The sequence below is a fragment of the Candoia aspera genome, chromosome 8, assembly GCF_035149785.1.
Source record: "Candoia aspera isolate rCanAsp1 chromosome 8, rCanAsp1.hap2, whole genome shotgun sequence".
NCBI lineage: Eukaryota > Metazoa > Chordata > Lepidosauria > Squamata > Boidae > Candoia > Candoia aspera.
Window position 1 is genome coordinate 16,190,514 of NC_086160.1, and position 21,330 is coordinate 16,211,843.

The 21,330-nt window shown below is 38.3% G+C and overlaps 1 protein-coding gene across 2 annotated transcripts; it reads left to right on the top strand.

The window, feature by feature from the left end:
• Nucleotides 1–4,798: 4,798 nt before the first annotated feature.
• OCIAD1 (OCIA domain containing 1) lies at nucleotides 4,799–18,330 on the top strand. Of its 2 annotated transcripts, none has more exons than XM_063310696.1 (8): nucleotides 4,799–4,945; nucleotides 6,619–6,703; nucleotides 7,627–7,680; nucleotides 8,147–8,194; nucleotides 9,159–9,273; nucleotides 12,571–12,731; nucleotides 14,944–15,084; nucleotides 18,152–18,330. In XM_063310696.1, exons 1-8 carry the CDS (start codon nucleotides 4,880–4,882, stop codon nucleotides 18,187–18,189), a joined length of 708 nt encoding a protein of 235 aa, XP_063166766.1. In that variant the 5' UTR covers nucleotides 4,799–4,879; the 3' UTR covers nucleotides 18,190–18,330. The 2 variants fall into 2 exon arrangements, with proteins under 2 accessions (XP_063166766.1, XP_063166767.1); XM_063310697.1 differs by lacking the exon at nucleotides 4,799–4,945 and adding an exon at nucleotides 5,169–5,386.
• Nucleotides 18,331–21,330: the final 3,000 nt, after the last annotated feature.

The window sequence follows — 21,330 nt, forward strand, 5'->3', positions numbered from 1 at the left end:
TAGTGATCACCAACCTATCACATTCCAATATACAGGCTTAGTGGAATGTTGAAAACACATAATGATCACATGCCTGCAGTAAAACTTTCAAGCTAAAAAAGAATTAAATGGTCTGTTAATTTAGCTGATAAAATCACTGCAATACTTCACTCAAACCATCTGGCAGATATTCAACTTTAATTAATGCTGATCCAACCTCTCCAGTTATCCTAAGCCACTATCAACAAATAGTTGACCATTTAAAATCAGAATTAAGGCAGGACACTTCTAAAATAAGTTAAGTTCACCAACAACATAGCCTCTGGTTTGATTTGGAATGTAGAACAGCATGTTGTAGGGTTAGGAATTTGGCAAGGAGGGCAAAAGATAATTGTGCCCCATGGTTAACTACGGAACTGCTTAGGAACAAAAGGGAATATAAAGTTCTCTTAAAACACAAGAAGACATTATATCAAACAACTCTTTGGCACTCTCTCCTGATTGCCATAGATTCTAAAGTCACAACTTTATTTTGGAAACTGGTAAATGCCACTTTGGGTGAAGATAAAAACATCTTAGAGGCTAGAGTGTCCAAAGAGGAATGGGAGAACCATTATACTGGACTGTTAGCTCCCCATCCCACTGCAGTTAATTCTCCAATTAATCTAAGACTTTGTGACACTACAACCTGGCCCCCTGCCTCTTTAAAGAAATTGAATATCTGATCCTGGCATTCCCATAAGACAAAGCCCCTGGAGAAGCCTATATCCCTGATGGTTTACTAAAAGCCTATCATCTGGTGGAAGCCTACTTTAGCTAAACCCTTTAATAACGTTAATTCCTCTGTCCAACTTCCCCAGGATTGGAATACAAGCATAGTGATCCCATTATATACAAAAAAGGTTATTGTAGCCACCCAGAGACCGGTTAGTCTGACTAACATCACAGCTAAAATGTATGCAAAACACCTATCTAATAAATTAGAGGACTGGGTCATCGATAACAATGTGTTTGCAGAGGAACAGGCAGGGTTTAAAGCAGGATGTTCAAAAATTTATCATGTTTTTGTGTTGGATCATCTGATAAATGAGTATGTAAAACATGCCCACAGGAAACTGTATGTTGCCTTTGTGGATTTTCAGGCAGCTTTTGATTCTGTTGATAGAAACAAACTATGGCTTAAGCTAGATCAGTTGAATTTGGATAGAAGGTTATTAATTTTGATCATGGCTTTATATACAAATACTCAAATTCAGGTTAGGTTCACCCAGTAGGGCACCTGACAGATAATATCAAGACTTTTAAAGGTGTAAAACAAGGAAGTGTGCTTGGACCTTTACTATTTAATCTATTTATTAATGATACTGTTCCATCCCTGAGTGGAGAAAATTTTTTTCCAGTAAATGCGGGAAATAGGAACTTGTCCATATTACTTTATGCAGATGATTTATTGCTTATATCCCATTCTGAGATAGGCTTGTGCAGACAGTTAAGAACTTTGGACATCGATTGCTCCTTAAATTGTCTAACTGTTAATGTGGAAAAATCAAAGGTGGTGTGTTTGGGGAGAAAAAGAAAAGACACAAATGGAGAATTGGGGAATATAATATAGAGCAAGTTCTCTCTTACAGAGATTTTACCCATTATTTATTTTACTGCCCTATTTCCACTTCAGTCCATGGAAAATATCTGGAACCCCTCATGATATGAAAATCATTTTGGCCTGATTCATATAAAATTGAATATGCAATGAATTTAGACAAGGAGACAATGCTATGAAAATTAGCAAGCTTTGCACGGGCTGCTGATAGAATGTTTTATTAAAAGTGCCTAATGTTTTCTAATATTTGACTTACTGTAATAACACTGTTTTAATGTTTTTACTGATTTTTGTACATTTTAATATATTTTATTAATGTTTGGCCACTTCTGGAGGTTTTATCTTATTTGTTACGACCGATGGTCAAAACAGTAAAATAAATTGAATTGAATTGAATATAGTGGTTATTCTGGCAGTATATCAACACCATATTTATACATTCTAAGCAACTGTAACTGATTAATTGCCCATTAAGATCTTCTATAGATAACCAAATAATATTTATTTTTCTTAAATAATACTTAAAGAAAGAGAAAGAGAGAGGGGGGTGCTTGTTTTCATTTGGGGAGAACTATGTAATGTTAAATATGCAGCTATGGGTCTATTCCAGAAATTGTTCACATTTTTTTCCTAGATAAAGTATTGAATTTTCCAGGCTTTTTGACTGAATTCGAAGAACACCCTTTTACATTACTTAGTCATGGACTTTATCATTGCCATATGCTACATTTAATAACAGCTACAGTATGCTTATTTTCACAATCCTATCAAAGCTATTCATAATACCTACTACTATAAATACTTGTAGAAATGTGATCATTCCATCAATTGAATTTAATGATCACAGAGAAAAAAACAATCTGAAATTGTCTGATTATTGGAAATAATCTCTATTTACCTCAAAGGAAGATGAATCAAAATTTGAGATGATCTTCTCCCCACCCCCCCTTCACTCCAAAAGAGGATTAGGAGGAAAAATGTGTTTGCTCCCTTTATCATATTCTCAGTAAACAAGATGAGCCTCCCATTTTTAAAAGTAAATTATTGTGGGGCGGTGGGGGGAGAATCTAATCTCCCTTTCAGGTAAATACAATAAATAAATAGACAAATATGTAGAAATATTTGTAGGCAGCTCCAATCAATTAGGATTCTGGCCAGACCACAACCAAGTAAAATGTTAATAATGATAGTAAAATAAAAACTACAATACAATCCATACCCAAGTGGAATGGCCACAAACTGTCCTAACAGCCAGGAACCACGCTGAGACAAGGAATAGGTCTCTAGTGTTTTATTGCTGCTATATAAAGGGATGCGGTGGCGCTGCGGGTTAAACCGCTGAGCTGTCGATCGGAAGGTCGGCGGTTCGAAACCGCGCGGCGGGGTGAGCTCCCGTTGTTAGTCCCAGCTCCTGCTCACCTAGCAGTTCGAAAACATGCAAATGTGAGTAGATCAATAGGTACCGCTTCGGCGGGAAGGTAACGGCGTTCCGTGTCGTCATGCTGGCCACATGACCCGGAAGTGTCTGCGGACAACGCCGGCTCTAACGGCTTAGAAACGGAGATGAGCACCGCCCCCTAGAGTCGGACACGACTGGACTTTACGTCAAGGGAAACCTTTACCTTTACTATATAACAGGAAAATCCTAACAAACTGAAGAAGCGTGGGAAAAACCCAGACATATAAACCCCAAAGGCTAAGGTGGGCCCGATCTGTGTCTCTTGGAATGGCTGCCCAATTCCTCAGTGCTACGCATGCGCTCTACAGCCTGGGTGGGAGCCCCTTCCTGCTGGCCATCCTCACTCATGACACAAACGATAAGTTTGAACTGAACACACATTGTAATAGTATGGTTTAAACTGCTTTGCGGTATGCAGCAGCAAGGGGGCAAATGTACCAGAGCTAATGAAATGAAATGAAATGAAATGAATAAGTAAAACAACTGATTTGGAAAATGAATGGCTAGGGACAGTTGCTGGAATTAACATTTTGAGGCCAGTAGCAACTGAAAAATCTCGGGATACAAGTTTCATAATTAGCATGGCGAACCCACTGTTGGAAAAGGAAATTCTTTAGTCATATCAGCCACATCTGCCTTCAGCTTTGTTTTTCATACTATTTATAGGTGTTCTGGAAAGTACGTCACTAACCGGTTCCTTATTAGGTTAGTATTTATAGAAATTTTCAGGGAGTTTTCAAGTAATTCCAGTAGTTTTAACACTTTGAATATTTGTAATTGTTTATATCTACAACGTCAGAATTATGTTTCTGAGGAACCTGAAGATACTTTTTGCAATAGTTCATAGTGAGCATCTTTCCCCATCACCTATATATATCTGGGTGTACATGTGAGTGTGTGTTCTCTTGATTCAACTGAAAAGTGATGTGACTATATTAAATGTATATTTACTCTATGGTAATAGCATTTTGTAGATTTGACACAACTATAAGGGTTGGTCTCTGAAGATGAATATTATACAGTCAAGAACGAACAAAAGGCTTTGATTGGTTCTGACTGCGTAATTTGGTTCTTACTCTTCAGACATGCAGTCTCATCCTTTAAAATACTTTGTATTGCATTAAATAAATAAATTGGAGCTAAAAACTTCTGTTCACTTCTTTCTATACAAGCTGCATGCTGGTGGATTAGTATGAACCATCTGTATTTTTTAAAACTCTCAAATGAAGCAAATGAACAGAGTTTCCCAAACACTTAGTCTTTGTAATTCTTAGTTAGGCTATTATTAAAATCCTACCCTGAATGCCAGTTTTAAATTACTTTGCTGACTGACCTTTTCTTGCCCATGTGTACCAGCCTCAATAGAGCCTGTTTTCGCAAAACAAAAACACCTCCCCCAACAAATCCGTATTTCCGTTTCAATAACTACTAAGGGATTAAATCATGCAACCCCAAAGGAACCATTTGGAGTCGAGTGTGCAATTAATTGAAAGCACTGCCCTGAAAGCCTTTTTACTAAAAACGTGGATCCCTGCAACACCGCCCACTCTCGCCCCTCGCCTGCAGAAGTATCATGAGAACCGGAATAACTCATGCGCCTTCACTGGGTCCATAAGCTTTACCTCTATGATGAGATTTTGCGGCTCCTTTCCCGCCCCCTTCGCGCTGCTTCCGAGGTCCCTCTAGCCTCCGTTTATCTATGGAAACCACAGATTGCACGGCATGAGTCCTTCCCGGTGCCCTTCCGGTTTCTGAGCTTTTTGCCCTCTCGCCTGAGGGTCCCCTTCGTGGGAGCCTTGGGTCCTCGTTCGCCCCGGTGTCTTTGCCCCGTAGACCGACCTATGGAGCCGTCTGGTCAGCCGCGAGGCCCCGGGTCCTACGGTCCCATCGACGGAATCGTTGGCAAGGTACCTTTACCTTTCTCAATGTCGGGGGAAGGGGGCGGGGGAGTTAAGGATTGAACATGTCTTCTCCCGCCTGGTTCTTCGATATCGGACGATAAATTGGAAGATGGTCTCTACTGAGGCCTGACGTTGAGGTTCTTGCTTTTTTTTTTCCCCCAGGACTGATAATGATTGCTCTCAGTCGGACCCAGAAGGGAAGAAAGAACGTGCGGAGTTAGGTTAGGCATCAACGCAATCCCAAGCGTCATAGTTTTAGAGCGAGAGAATAGCAGCTAAATATACTGCGCTTCTGCGTTGATGGATAACTTTATGCAGAGCGGTCTTTACGAGGGTTTAAACACACAGGCTTCCCTAGGACTCTAGTGAATCAGTCGATCTTTGTGTTGGTTGTAAACCAGTATAAAACATCTAGAATTACAACCAATCCAGGAATAAGAATTTAAGGTATAGAATAACATGTTAATATCAAAGTTTTAAGGATGAGTAATACAGAATTGTAAAAATTTTATAAGATTAACTTCTAACCATAAGAATTGTATTTACTGTTGATATTAAATCTTTGAAGAAGAAAAACCCTATGGCAGTACAGGATAACCCCCCATAAAACCGAATAGCATAAAACAAATAAATAGCCAGCAGATCAAACAACCCTTTATGTGATATAATCCTTAACGGAGCAGGAATGCTGTTTTAAGGATTTTATTGGAGCAATGTGTATAACTACTGCAAACAGTTAAAAAGCGTTAATTGGTCAGCTGCATAGATGTTTTATCATCCAAAGAATAATGACGTGCTGCAAAGTGAGAAACGTCTTTCTAAGGACTTTATAGAATTTCTTTATGATAGACAATTGCAGTGCCATGAAATGTACTCGCCTCCCCCTGGTGTACTGTGAACACTCAATTTCAAAAGTATAAGCAAACTTGGCTTATACTGTTCAAATAAAAAGTGACACTGGATGTCTGAAACTAATGATAATGTTGTCCCTGGTATGTAGACTATATTAAAACGTTATTCTTGAATATTCTAGAATATTCTTGGATATTCTCTATTATTTTTCTTTATACTAAAGAAAAAGTTATCCCAAGTCTGGCAAATCAGTGTTGTAGCAAGAATGGTTGCAGCTTCTGTGGCATACTAACACATTTATCGCAGCATATATCTGAAAGTGTACAGGTACTGTACAGGGATATGTGTACAAAGCAAATGTAAGGAAATAGAAATTATGTTGTAATTCCACATTCCAGTTCTCTGGAGATACAAAGAAATCTACTGTCCTAACAGCCAGGAACCACGCTGAGACAAGGAACAGGTCTCTAGTGTTTTATTGCTGCTACATAACAGGGAAATCCTAACAAACTGAAGAAGTGTGGGAAAAACCCAGCCATATAAACCCCAAAGGCTAAGGCGGGCCCGATCTGTGTCTCTTGGAATGGCCACCTAATTCCTCAGTGCTACACATGCGCTCTACAGCCTGGATGGGAGCCCCCTGCTCGCCATCCTCACTCATGGCATCTACCATGAACATGGTTTTAAGTTTTTTACGTTAATCTTACATACACTAATAAAAGAATAGCAAACATTTATGCTTATTTTATTGTTGCTGATATTTATTGTGGCTGAGATACTTCAAATTCTCTCTTAATATTTTATTTTTGTTTTCCTTTTAATAAAAGCACAAGCTAGATAATTCATATGAGCTCACACCAGAAGAATACAGAGTAAGCCAAGAATGCATGAGAGAGAGCTTCTTATACAGATGTAAGTAAAATGTTCCAAAAAGTAATCTTTGCTTGTGCTTGTCTGTTGTTTTGCTAAGCAATGTCACCTTTTGCCAAATAATTAGTAATTGGTATTATAAATAATATAGTTCACACAGATTACACAGTTTAGTAATGTTACTGGTCCTTTTTTGGGGGGAAACACTTCCATATAATTCACACATCTGTGATTCATTAGTCTTACAGAATCTTCTTTCAAGACATGAGACATTGATTCCAAGAGGGTGTAAAATCTAATACCAGTTATAAAATATTTGTAGGATCAAGGCTGTGTGAAAATATTTCAGTGTCCCATGTGGCAACGTAGTATGTGTGTTCTAGGATTTATGCAGTAGTGGAGGTAATGGTCGTAAAATTTTTAATGTGAAGCAGGATTTAATTCCACTATCCACTGTTGAAGTGCAGGGAATCCTGAATTATGTATCTCCTACTCCACACTTTGTGCCAATGTGTACATATGCTAAGCATAGACGCTCATTGATGGCCTACAGTGACTGGATTCCTGCAACATGATAATCAGAATTAAGCCACATTATGGCTTAGCAAGTGTATGAACCCAGCTTGTGTGTGGTGTTTTTATTTCATCTTTCTTTCTAGAAGCTAAGATGAACGTAGAAGCTTCCAGAAGCTTAGATTTAAGAACTATAAGATCCTTACAATAACTCTGTGAAGAAATTTGATTTAGAGAGAGGTCATCTAATGAACTCGGTCAGAGAATGATTTGTGCTTGGATTCCCTTGGTTTAAATCCAATAATTAATCCACTACTGACTTGAAGGTCTTCTGATTCGAAAGAATCCTGTTTTGTACCATCTTAAACATGTTTACAGGATTAGTGCTTGTTGCTCAGAATATACTGAACTTTCACTTCCCCACAAATGTTCAATTTCTTCTTGCCTCTTAGGTTTACCTTTCTCAAGTTTTGCCATAGCGGTCACTCATATATTAATTCGTAAAGGTATGTTCCAAGTACCTTTACATTTGAAATTCTGCTATTTATAATTTTTCTTTGGTATTATTTTGCCTTCATATACTGCTTTTGATTGTGGCAATGGTTTATATAATTTTCTTTTCTTAAAAAGCTGGTGAAGGAAAGAATGTATTTTTAAAAAATATCCTCATAAAATATGAATATGTTACTGAACTGGTACCTCAGAATTTTGAGTATTAATATTATTAAAACTTTGCAATCTAGATGTCTTAAGTGATACATGGTGTTTAGAAATTCTGGAGAAAAATTCCATTCCTAGATTGATATATTTTGCAAATCCCTAATGACAATCTTTTTATTACATGTCTAGTTGGGGGGAAAAGTGAACCTAAGTGATATAAACATGCTGAAGGTGAAATAATTGCCTGGCCAATTTTTACTTAATGTTTTTGTATAGTAACTTTACCTTTTTTCCCATCTTAATATTTATTAGGAATTATTACATCTCATCCGAAGTTTGGCGCTGTACCAAAAATGGCATGTGAGTTTTCACTCATATCAGACTTCAGTTGTACTTAATGGCTCATAGTTGAGGGTGAGGGTTGCTGTTATTATTTAATGAGAGAGGAAATATTCTGTGCCTTTTAACAAATAATATAAGAAATGTGACATGGGAAGCAGGTCAGTGAAATAGGTCAGTAGTATCAAGGTTCAAAGTTTAGATGTAAGTGGGCCTGTGTAAACAGTGTCTATAGCAGGGGTCCTGAAACTCTTCAGCTCGTTGACCCCTTCATTAAGTTTCAGATTGTTCACCAACCCCTAAACATTTATTAGATGAAAATAATTTAATAAATGCTAATATAGCCATTTGTACTACGAATAATAACAATAACATCAACCCCTGGGTTAGTCCCATCAACCCTTGGAGGTCAATGTAGAACCTTGGTCTATAGCAATAAGCACTGACCCCAAAATGATAAATGTGCAATGATACCACATAAATGCCACCATTATGGTTTGTATTCCAACTGTTGACACAAATACACAGATTGCAGCATCTGTGTGACTAAAGGTGTCAGACATGTCATCATTTGCATCCCCTGGTAAGACATCCGTGTACTCAATGGTCTTGCACTATCTCAGACTATGTGCCAAGTAAGGGAATATATAGCAATATATAGAGGGGGGGGCGCAGCTATCCAGAGGGCACAGCAAATAATTCCTTGAATTCTCCTTTCCTGGAGAATATTTTGGGGCTCTAAGGTCCTGCGTGAGCCACCAGATGAACGCCGCATTGTCGATCCTAACCCCAGAATTCGGTAGGACTGGTCACCCCGCCATTTTCCTCCACCGGAAGTCCTAGAAAGTTAAAAACTTGTATTAAGCAAGAGATTGTTTGGCTTTTTGTGTGTGACGTTCATGGATTCTGTTTTAACTATATTCTTTTGTTTAAAATGTCTTAGTGTCAAATCTTAAAACAGTATTTGCCTTCCTTTGTAAATAAGTTGCAGGCATCTGTGGATGGTTTGCTGGGAAGATATCTTATATAAATGTATGCAAACAGAAGTTTATGAACCTAGAGAATTCACCACTGGGAGAAATTATGAAGAATGAATTACAGTAAGAATTTTTATTGAGTTAGATTTTCATTTCTAGAAAGGAAACCCGCTTTAAAATAACATGGTGGCATTGAATGCTGCTGTTTATTTTCCCATTGTAATAATTCATGATATGTCTTCAGAAAATGAGTGTGCTCTACTTATGAGTGGTATCAGTTTGAATTCTGAGACTTTGAAAAATATTAAATTGACATTTTCTTTTAGACTGGGACAAAACAGACTTGGTGGATAATACTGATTGTGTTTGTGTACATTTGCCTTTTCTTTAGAATCAGAAAACATGGTTGTGGGTTTAAAAATCTATAAAATGAAAACATTGGACATTTATTCACAGTCTTCCAAAAGGTAGTCTTGCTTGAGAGAGGGGGTGGTTGGAAAATACTTGAGCATAACGTAGCCAAACTTAAGTGCTTGGACTTTGTCGTTGTGGAGCGATATTTATGCAAGTACTTAATTGTCCTACTGAAGCTGATGGGACTTCAGATTGTTTGAATTTAACCTGAACTTGTATTTTATGATGTTAGCAGGAGAAATGCATATGTAAAGGGAAGAAATCATGCTTTTAAAAACAAACACTCCTTTTAAATGATCTGTTTTCCTGAACCTTAAGGTGTCTATGCAAATTTAAAAACTATGTTACCTTTAACACAAATGTGGGGAATTTTCTTAACTGTTTCCTATTCTTGATACACAATTACACGGAAAGGGGTTTTATCCATGTAATATGACTTGCCATAAACAATCTACAATAGCATTGTATAAGACTGTATTTTGGTAGTGTGTATTTTAAATCATTCAATGATAATGTGTTTTTGCGCCTCAAAGTACTTTGAAAGTAATAGTCTAGCCAAATCTGGTGTAATTTCTGGCCTTGATTCTGCATCTTATTTAGTTTATGTTTCTTTCTTCCCCTTCAGCTTCCAAGATCCTGACGCACATATAACTTTCCCAAAACACAAAGTAACAACTAGAGCCTCTTTCTTCTGGTATCCTGTCCACAGAGCAATTGGTGTTAATATCCCAGTTGGAGTAGGATTTAATTTTATTTATTTATTAAGTTTGTAATCCACATATTCGGCAAAATATGACAGAGTGAAAATATAGATTTTTTTTTTTAAAGACATAAAATTGAAGTCCCCCAGATGCCCACCCAGAAACATTAATTCCTGGTTAAAAGCATGTTTTAACAGTTTTATGAAATGTGAGGAAGGAAAGGGCTGCTTGAAACTTCAGAGACAAGGAATTCCAAAGCAGAGGGGCTGCAACAAAGAAGGCCCGTTGCTTAGTCTGTGTCCCCCTCATCTCATATAGGGTGGGGACTTAAGTCCTTGCCATGTTCTTATGGCAGACTTAAGTATGGCAAGGTGTGATGCAACCTATGCAGTAAAGGGTTTTGTGGTTCATCACCAGCATTTTGAATTGAATCTGAGTAGAAGACTACATCCAGCATGGTTATTCTACAATGACAGGATTGTTCTATCAAGTCCAACTGGGGCAAGACTCTTAACTGGCTTTTAACTAGGCGCTACTAATAAGTATTAAAGCAGTGTGCTTGTATAGCATGGTAAAACTGAATAGGCCCAGGGTGCTTGTGTGCAGACTTCTGTTTCCCAACCGTGGCGACTTCCAGATATGCGTATTTTGACTCCTGGAATTCTCAGCCCTGGTCATGCCAGCTGGGGTTCTGGGAGTCCACACACTTACAAAGGTTGGGAAACATTAGTACAGACAGTGGGAGTGCAATTTGTGGGGTGAAGACTATTTATGTATTAATGGCTTATTTCTCTGGCAGTCAAAATAATTATTTGGTAAGCCAACAATGTCATAATTTCAGACTGTGTTCTAGTGTACTATACCCAGTTTATTCACTGACCCCATTTGTGTTTCAGTGTATCCAAACCAAACAAACCACATTCAGCTTAGTATTATGTATGTCCTCAGGGTCTCTAAAATTTAAAACAAGTTTTGAGTTAAATATAGAGAAAAATATGAAATTCTTTAATATGTTAGGAATGGAAGAATAGAAAGAACCTTCTGCTGAAGATGTTGTGGATGATTAATTCAAATATACCTTGATTTCTCAAAATTAAGCATGCTTCTTCTACACTACTTCAGAAATAATGGTGGTGGTATGCTTATGAAGGGATGCGGTGGCGCTGCGGGTTAAACCGCTGAGCTGCCGATCGGAAGGTCGGCAGTTCGAAACCGTGCGGCGGGGTGAACTCCCGTTGCTAGTCCCAGCTCCTGCTCACCTAGCAGTTTGAAAACATGCAAATGTGAATAGATCAATAGGTACTGCTTCGGCGGGAAGGTAACGGCGTTCCGTGTCATCATGCTGGCCACATGACCACGGACGGGTCCTTACGGACAACGCCGGCTCCAAGGCTTAGAAACGGAGATGAGCACCGCCCCCTAGAGTCGGACACGACTGGACTTTACGTCAAGGGAAACCTTTACCTTTACCTTTTATGCTTATGATGCTTGTACTGTTTTTTTAGTATAATGTTAGCTTGTATAGCCAAACTTTTCATATGTTTAGGTGTGCATTGGGGTTCTAATTTGTCACTGATTCCTCTTTGCTTATGTATGGTTTCCATGTATATACATTTTTTTTCTTCACCTATAAACGTAAGTTAAAACTGGTTAATAGTACAAGAATAAGAAAGGAACATTTTGTAAAATGACAAGTTTTTTGAGTTTGAAAACACTTAAAGTTTTGTGGTTAACCTTTACATAGTTCCCACACATACAAAATTCCCTTTTAATAATAGTGCAAGAGCTATGGCAGAGGATAGAGAACAATACTCTTTGCTCCTGAACTACTGAGTTAAATGAAAATTTCACCCACTTCAATGGTGAAGTTAGCCCCATTAACCTTCCTACCCATTTCCATTTCTGTTGAATTCCTTCTTCTGAGTCATGTATCTCTTTTCCTTTCCCCTCCCCTCCCCTCCCTCCCTCCCTCCCTCCCTCCCTCCCTCCCTTCCTTCCTTCCTTCCTTCCTTCCTTCCTTCCTTCCTTCCTATGATTAATTTAAATCAGTGTTTCTCAAACTTGGCAACTTTAAGATGTGTGGACTTCAACTTCCAGAATTCCCCAGCCAACAGTTCTGAGAATTGAAATCCACACATCTTAAAGTTGCCAAGTTTGAGAAATATTGATTTAAATAGTTGTCTCCATTGTTACAAACGTCCATTTTGTATTGCTTTGAGGAAGATGTTCCAATGTGTATACATTTAAATGAAATGCTATGATTTTTTTAAAAAGTGCAGTGCTTGCAACCTCTCTTCCTCCACAGATTTAAAAACCAGCACTTAAAACCTTCAAGACGATCCTCCTCTCCTGAAAGGTCTCCAGCAACAGATACGCCACAGACTCCAAGCTTCTACGAAACAGTCCCATTTAGCTCTTCCATGAATGAGTCTGCTCCAAGTGGAATTACAGACAGCATCCCGCAAGGTAGCCTTTGTCTTAGAACTTAAGTCTCCTGTCGTTATTTGAATGCTTAGATCTTAGTCTTCTTTAGCTTATTTAGATACGAAGTGTCAGTTCGTTATAAGTAGGAGCATTAAGGAGTTGTATTGTACTAAACAACATGATTCCCATGGGTCTAAAATTTGGCAACAGTTACAGGTAGTCCTTGACTTACAACTGTTCGTTTAATGACGGTCCAAAGTTACAAGAGCCTCAGAATGGGTGCTTTACAGCCTGCAAAGCACTTCCGAGCATCATAAAACATCACACCATGGTCACATGATCACATTTCAGGTGCTTGGCAACCAGCTCGCATTTACCACCGGTTGCAGTGTCCTGCAGTCAAATGATTGCATTTTGTGTTTTTTGCTGTTTTCCAGCAAAAACACCCATTGAGGAAGCTGGATTTGCTTAACAACCACAGTGATTTGCTTAACAACCCATGATTTGCTTAGCGACCACCATAAAAATGGTTGTAAAATAGGGTCCAGTCATGAGGAAGCTGGATTTGCTTAACAACCACAGTGATTTGCTTAACAACCCATGATTTGCTTAGCGACCACCATAAAAATGGTTGTAAAATAGGGTCCAGTCATGTGGTGACTTGACTTACAACTGCAACGACTTACAGTGGAAACTTCAGTCCCAATTGTGGTTGTAAGTCGAGGACTACCTGTAACCCTTTCTCGCCAGTTCTGCCCATGAGATTTCATTGATGGGCTTTGGGTTTTTCCCCTTGACTATGGAACTTCTGGTCTTGAAATCTGGGAAAAGAGTTTCAGAAACCTTGGGAAAACGCGTGTGTGTGAGTGAAGCAATTTTAGTCCTGGATTATTGGTTAATGGGACGTATCTCGTGGAGGCAGTCTTCTAAATATACTTATTTTTGCTCTCTTCCTTTTGCATCCTCTCATATATGACCCAATTTTGGTCCAGAGGATCCTCCAACTCTCCTGAACAGATAGAGACTGTAGTTGGAGTAGGAATTTGCCCCCCTCCAGAGACAGTCATCACTGTTGCTTTGCAGATTCTGCCAATTCTAGTATCAATTTGAGTTTGCTTCTAAGGGTTAGATAAGCAAAAGCTTATTAGTTAAATTGTGTGAGAAATTTTTGCCGGGGAGATGAAAATATTTGCTTGTGGACTCAGAACTACGCAATGCAATAAAATTTAACACATCTGGCTCAAACATTATATAGGTGGAAATATTTAATCAACTTTGATGACTAAATTGCATGATACTTATTTTTTATTTATTAAAGTGATCTCTATTCAGTAATCAGTAATGTAATCAAAAGAGCCAGTTTGGTGCAGTGGTCAAGGCACCAGGCTAGAAACCGGGAGACTGTGAGTTCTAGTCCCGCCTCAGGCACGAGACCAGCTGGGTGACCTTGGGCCAGTCGCACTCTCTTAGCCCTAGGAAGGAGGCAATGGCAATCCACTTCTGAAAAACTGCAGTGACTTGTCCAGGCAGTCTCTAAGAAGTGGACATATAAAATATAAAATAAAAACACATCAGTAGTGCAATAATACAAAGAAAAGAGAGTGGAGAAAGTTGGCAGCATCCAACCAAATCACAGGAAGGCTCTCTGAAACAGCTCGGATCTCAAGGGCAGACAGGAAAGACCTGATCTGCATGGGGAGGCTGCAGCACAGTTTCAGCTTTGCAAGGAAAGAGGGACGCCTCCTCGCTTCGGCCCCTTGATCCTCCTGAAAGCGCAGCATTTGCAGCAGTTTCTCCCTGGTAGATCTATCCAGTTGGGCTGAAACTGATTAGAGAGGGTCCTCCTGCAAGTTATAGGGATGCCAAGCCATGAAGGGCATTATAGGCCAGAACCAGCACATTAACAAACACCGTGATAATGAAATTAATTCACACTTCATGCACCCTCTTTGAAATTTGCTGCTTTGAAAATCAGATGGAAACCGATGCAACTTCTGAATTTTGCCCAGCATTGAAATATACAGCACATACGATATATTGAAAATTCTAAATCAGACACAAGGGGTAGGTCATTTGAATTTATATCGCCTCTAATTTCAATGAGGTCTATTTAAATTTCCACCAGAGTCAAAACTCTTGCTGAAATCATAAAGGCTGCTAAAATAAAATCAATATACTTTTCAATATATACCTTCTATCCATCTGCAGCGAGACCTGTTAATTTATTGGGGGGGTGGTATTTCTTCATTTTAAGAACCTGAACTTCAGGAAGAAGCTCCCAAAAAGAAAAGAATCACATATGAAGAACTCAGAACTAGAAACAGAGAAGGATATGAGGCAGGAATAATGCAGAAATCTGAACCTCAAGCAACCCCACCACCAGTAAAGGAAAAAGGTAAATATTCAGTAGGGAACATAATTGGTAATGCAGCATTGTGCTAAGGACCCAAAATCTTGTATTTAATTGTGCATTTAGTTGTGCTTGGAATACACTGAGCCATGAACAAGGAACATTATTCAACTTATTTTTATACCCATCATTTCCTTTTGTTGGGATCATCAGTTTAAAGTTACTTGTAGAGTTTTAGCATTTTTTAATATATAAAAAAATCTGTGTAGCCAATAAAGCAAATACATGCTTTGCATTATTTGGTACAGAGACTTCAAATCAAAAAAGAACAAGGACTGGATCACTAGCTTTCAAAGCACTTTGATTTAAATCACATTATTGGATTATTATCATCAGCAAACAAGGTTGACTTAAGTCATGTTTCCCATAACAGGCAGCCTGTGAAATGAAGTATAGGAATACAAACCCATGCCCTGGACAATCTTATTTTTGGCTGTTGTGTTCCATTATTGCTTCTTTCTACTTTCACTATGCCCATACCTACTCTCACAGAAACAAAGCAGCAGATACAATTAAATATGTGTAAAGTAAGGTCTGTTAATTAATTGCCAAACTAGAGCAGTGAAAATGAAATTTCTCTCTTTGGTAGGTAAGAGTGTAAATATTTGTAATCTATAAAGGGTGGGCGAGATTATATAATAAAGTTGATGGTTGTTTTTGCACATCACTTTTTCATACAATCTGGAGGGACTTGAACTTGCTGAATTTATGAGGCACCTTGGTCATTGCTAAGAATTCTTCAATCTGGAAAGCTGCTTTAAAATAAGAAATAGGATTATGAACAAACAGAATGCTTATATATGCTGTTTCCATTTGCCCCATCCATATTATTATGCAGCTGAGTAAATACTCAATTTAAGAGACCATTGGGGTGCCTGCTAAATCTGAATGTTTCTCATATCCAAATTTACCTTATTTTTATCAATTAGCATTATTTCCATGATTATGTAATTGATGTAAATGGCAGTATTTGCAGTAAAATCTTGATTTAATTAACAGTAGTCCATTAAATGGTAATGAAGTCCAAACAAAAAATCTATTACATCTTAAGTCTGCTAAACTGTTCAGTTAAATTTATTTATTTGCCATAATTCCTTACTGCCCATCTCATAATGACAACTCTGGGCAGTTTACAAAGTTAAAAATAGAAGAGTAACATATTGTTAAAATAAAACAATATACATATACATACACATACATATAAATATGTAAGTGCAAAATATGAAATATAAAATTCAAGATGGCAGTTGGGCTGAAACTGGTTTACATACTTAATCAGTACCAAGGTATTGCCCTGGACATGGGACAAACTGCAGAAAATGATCTTGGCACTGATCTCCCAAAGTCTGGAGAACTTGACTACTAAGTAGGTAAATCTTGATCCAAGAAACCTATAAATCAAGATTTTGCTATAAACCAAAAAAAAAAAAAAAAGCTTTGCATAATGACTTGACCCAGAATTAGGGTTTATTGCACCATAAAACCCTCCAAGATTTGGAAATTTAGTGAAAAATTAGTTTATGATCTATCCTGGCCTTTTGAAAAAGCATGAAAGAAACTGGATAATTTAGAGAATTAGAGAAAAGAAATAGCTAACATGAGCAAAAGAGGAATGACTAGATGTTCAACTTACAAAAAGGATTAAAAATCTTACTGAGATGAGGGCTTTAGCACTAATACTTGAATAACTCAAGTATTCATGTTGGGAGAGATGGATGCTACTCACCTGGGCTAGGAAAGAAAAAGTTTTAAGAAGGAAGTAATTTAAGGAAGGTTAAGAAAATGGGTCAGCAGGACATCATGTTAAGGAAAATGATAAGCCCTCCATTTTAAGAGAGACATCAGTTTGACATCAGCCAAGGATCGTTTTCTTTCAATTATATTTGAAAACAACTTTTAAAGAAAAACTTATGAATGCAGAGACTCGTTTTCTTTCTTCTGTTTATCATTGTGCTGGAAGGAAACTGAACTTGGCACCAGTCTTGAGATGGTGTTTCTTATTAGATACAATACTTTATAGAGAGGAAATGAAATAGGCAAGCTATTTCAAATTATCCCTACTTGAAAGAAAATGTGATCTATCAGGGGAAAAAAAGAAATTGAGTGTCTTCTGCCTTTTTAGTACATACTTTCAGGCATTATTCTTTCATACAGGAAAGAACTACTATGAAACAAGATGGAGGAAAGAATGTATTAGTGAACTGACTGAGCAGTATGATTTGTAGAACATTCCTTACTTTCACTTCCACATGTTGGTGTATGTCTTCAACTTAATGGTAGTATTTGGTAGAAACCTAACTCAACCAGTCAGATACGTTTCAGCAGATATGCAACAACATCTAGAGAAGCAAATAGAACAGATTTATAGTTATCAGATTCTGATACTTGTCCCCAGTATCAGAACCAGTGCAATTCACCTCTCTCTAAATATGATAGAGTACAGTTAAGTAGCCCTCACTTACTGACCGCAATTGGGACCGGCAACTCCATCGCTAAGTGATGCAGTTGTAAAGTGAAAAATCACGTGACTGTGCCTGACTTATGACAGCAGTTTGTTAGTTCCAGCTGCGGTCGTTAAGTGCAATGTCGCATGACCATGACTTGTGACTTCCTGCTGGCTTCCCCATGGACTTTGCTTGTCAAAAGTCAGCTGTGGTCACAAACGGCCATCGTGACCATGGGATACTGCGACAGTCATAAATGCATGCCAGTTGCCAAGCGCCTGAATCATGATCATGTTGACTATGGAGATGCTGTGATGGGCGCAACTTCCAGGACCGGTTGTCTCATTATTGAGCACCGTCATAACTTTGAGCAGTCGCTGAATGAGTGGCCGGTAAGTGAGGACTGCTTGTAGTGATGTTTTAAACCTAGTGAAAGCAATGGCTATACAGCAGAAACATGGAGTAGCATGGGCACTTTGGCACAGTAGTGTAAGGTGTCAGATCATGCTGTTTTGGCAAGCAGTCCACCCTGTTCTTAACATTTTTTGGTAAAGTGGGCCACAGGATTAGATCTTACGTGCGTGACTGTTTTTTTTCCTTTTTTCTAGCTAAGGTTAATAAGTATGGAGATGTTTGGGAAGAGTGAAAATTTTGCACTTCCTCAAGACCTGTCTTTGGACCATTATTTCGGCTTAATCACTGTTGGTAAAATAGCTGACTGTTCTACTGTCAAATGGAGATATAATACAGCTACAATAAAGATACGTTTGTTTCCCTTTTTCACTCATTTTTTTTCAGAAAGTTTGTTACATAAAGTAGTTGTGTACAAAACGGAAAGTGTGTTTTGCTTTGGGCCAGGAACAGATGTTCTGATGAACCAGTCCTGATTGGCTGCAGTTAGGCAGAAACAAAGCCTGGAATGTTTTTGTTGCTCCAGGTTTCAGCTAAAGCAGCCTTTCCCAACTTTTTGACCCTGTAAGGACCCTTGAAATATTTTTCAGCCTCAGGAAACCCCTGCACATTCAGGCTCAAATACAGGCCACAAGTTACAAAATTATTATATTCGTTTCATATGTAGACCTGTGTACATGCATTAAAAGTGTTCTTAAACTAAAAATAATGAAACTTACCTCTTTAATGTGAAGTTGCCTGAATTTGAAATAATTTTTAAAATAAATCATGATTGTCCAGGGAACCCCTAGTGACCTCTCACGGAACCCTGCAGTACCACGGAACCCTGGTTGATACACTGAGCTAAAGCAAAACACACGGCCTGGAATAATTTTACTGGTGCACATCCCTGCTCCGTTCCCATCTTCCCAGTGAGGCATATCCCTCAACTCCATCCTGCCCACCAGCTTTTCCTAGTGTTCTCCCTCCCCTTAGTCATGGCTGATGACTTTTCCCTGTTCTTATGCCCACCCCACTCAAACATTTCTGCCCCAAAAAACAACCATGTTTTGGCCCTTACCTGGAACAAAATGTCCCAGCTTTTTTCTGGGCATGAACCATTTGAAAATCAGTTGTTTCATTCATGGAATAGTGGTGCACAAACTATTTTGCACACCTCTAGTTTCTAGATGGTTAATATGTACCATACCCAATATCATGCAGAAGAGCTCTTCAATGGCCCTTGTTAATCAGGAATATATGTATAGTTGATTAAAAGCATACTTTCAACATTGCAGTCTCGGAAGAAGGTAGTAACAGACACGTTGAAAAAAAATGAAGTACAGCGCTCTTGGTTCCTCTTCAACTTCATAAAATCAAAATTGTGTGAGGCATCATGTCACCCAGCTACTGTAACTGGAATTATGGAACTTGAGGTCTTCCTGATGGGCAACAGTGAGGAAAACCTGAGCAGATGCTGGAAATTCAGTTTCTTTAGAAATGTTCATATGAACTTGCACTGAAGTCGGGCTATTTTTTTGTTCTAGAAAAGTTCTAAAAAAATGCCAAAGAGGAGAAAACACAGGATGAAAAGGTTAAAGGTCTTGCTTTTAAATGCTTTTAAAATAAAGGTCTTGCTTTTTAAAAAAAGCAAGTTTAAAATTAATTAACATCCTGGTTGCAAATGAAATTGGATTCTCAATAAGCAGTAAAAATGTTGAATGAGTAAAATAGGACTACTGTGCATATAAGAATGAACCACACACTTGAACAAAAGCCACTTAAATGTAGGGAGCCACAGAAATGACCTTGAAAAAGGCATCCACAAGCCATTAGGGCACAAGAAGAACCATGAGTTAAGCCCAGGGGAGTGGAGAAGTATCAGAGCCTCAGACTGGCATCTCCCTGCCTCCTTTGGAATATAAGAGGAAGGGCAGACTTGCAACTTTCTATTACTATAGCTTATCTGAATAAAATACAGTTTTAAAATATAGTCACCCTGTGGTGTCAGTTTCCTGGTCTGTTTACCTCGTAGGGTTGACAGTAGAGTTCCACTGAGCAGGGACATCTTAAGGGATCAAGTGCTTAGTCTAGTATCTACCATCTCTTTGTACTCCAGGGTAATTAATCAGCCATCTTAGAGCACTCATCTACAAGGGTGCTGGTGGCAATCTTGGGGCCACCTGGAATGATCCTGGTACTGGTCCCCTCCAGATCAAGAGCATCAAACCCAATTAGATGCAGTCTCTAATCAATGAAGCTGATGCCCACAAACTGCAGCTGATGGATTCCCCTTTACATGTTGGGTCATGACCAGCAAGACACAGCTCTGATGTGACTGCCCAGACAGCCGTGTCTCCACCATGCAGTGCACAGCTACCTCCCCTAACATACTATGTGAACCATGTCTGCATGAGGCAGCACTTGCCTGTGCCTGGTCCTAATTGTGGGAAATACGAGGGTTTCTGGGAGGCAGATATTCCCTTATTCTCCTCACCCTCACAACTGTGCAGTCTTAAAATCTGAGTCCAAAAGTTCTCTGCAGTGGTAATAATGCTCTTGAATGTTAGATTTCCAAAACATAAACTTAGTATTGAGTTCCACCATCTGTGATAAAACATCAAAATTTTACTTAAAATGATGTTACTGGATGAGGGCAGATTTTACAGAATGGTGAGGGTGTTGGTACCCTGACAAAATGGTCTCTTCCATATTATCTGAAATAGAAAAAAATAGAGGATCACCCATTAAATGGTCTTAGGCCATTTTGATGTTAGAATGAGCTATACCTCAAAAGTTTCTGGTATCTTTTTTAAGTAAAGGAGGTTTTAAATAAAAATAATGCTATCCTAAAACATTCCAACTTTAGAGAATGGGTAGGATATGAAAGCATGAAATATTTACTAAAAATATTTCTAAATATTACTAAAAGCTTTGAATACATGGGATTCCTTTAGATGTTCCTGAAACAGCATCACTAGCTAAATGCGATTTGGAACTTCTTTGAAATGGAGAAAAAGGACAAGAGAATTGGTGCAAACGGCAACAATCCTTTGAACATTACAAGACCCATCATGGCTTGAGCATCAAAGTGGCTGCTTGTTTATAGTGAACATGATGCTGTTTATGTCCAAAGTGATAGTGAATAAGTGGATTTTTAAGTCTGAGAATACTTAAAGTCAAGCAAGAGCTTTGCTGTCTGTAGTTTATTGCTGCTTTTTTGGCATATGTGTGGATATTTTTGTTTTTATTATGTTGTAAATCTTAATACAGAGTTGTATGTGAGATGGGTGGTAGAGAAGTATGACAAATAAATAATACATTATATTGTTTCAGTACAGCAATATTTGTACAGTATTGATTGAAGATGATTAACACTGTTAATGTTTATATAATT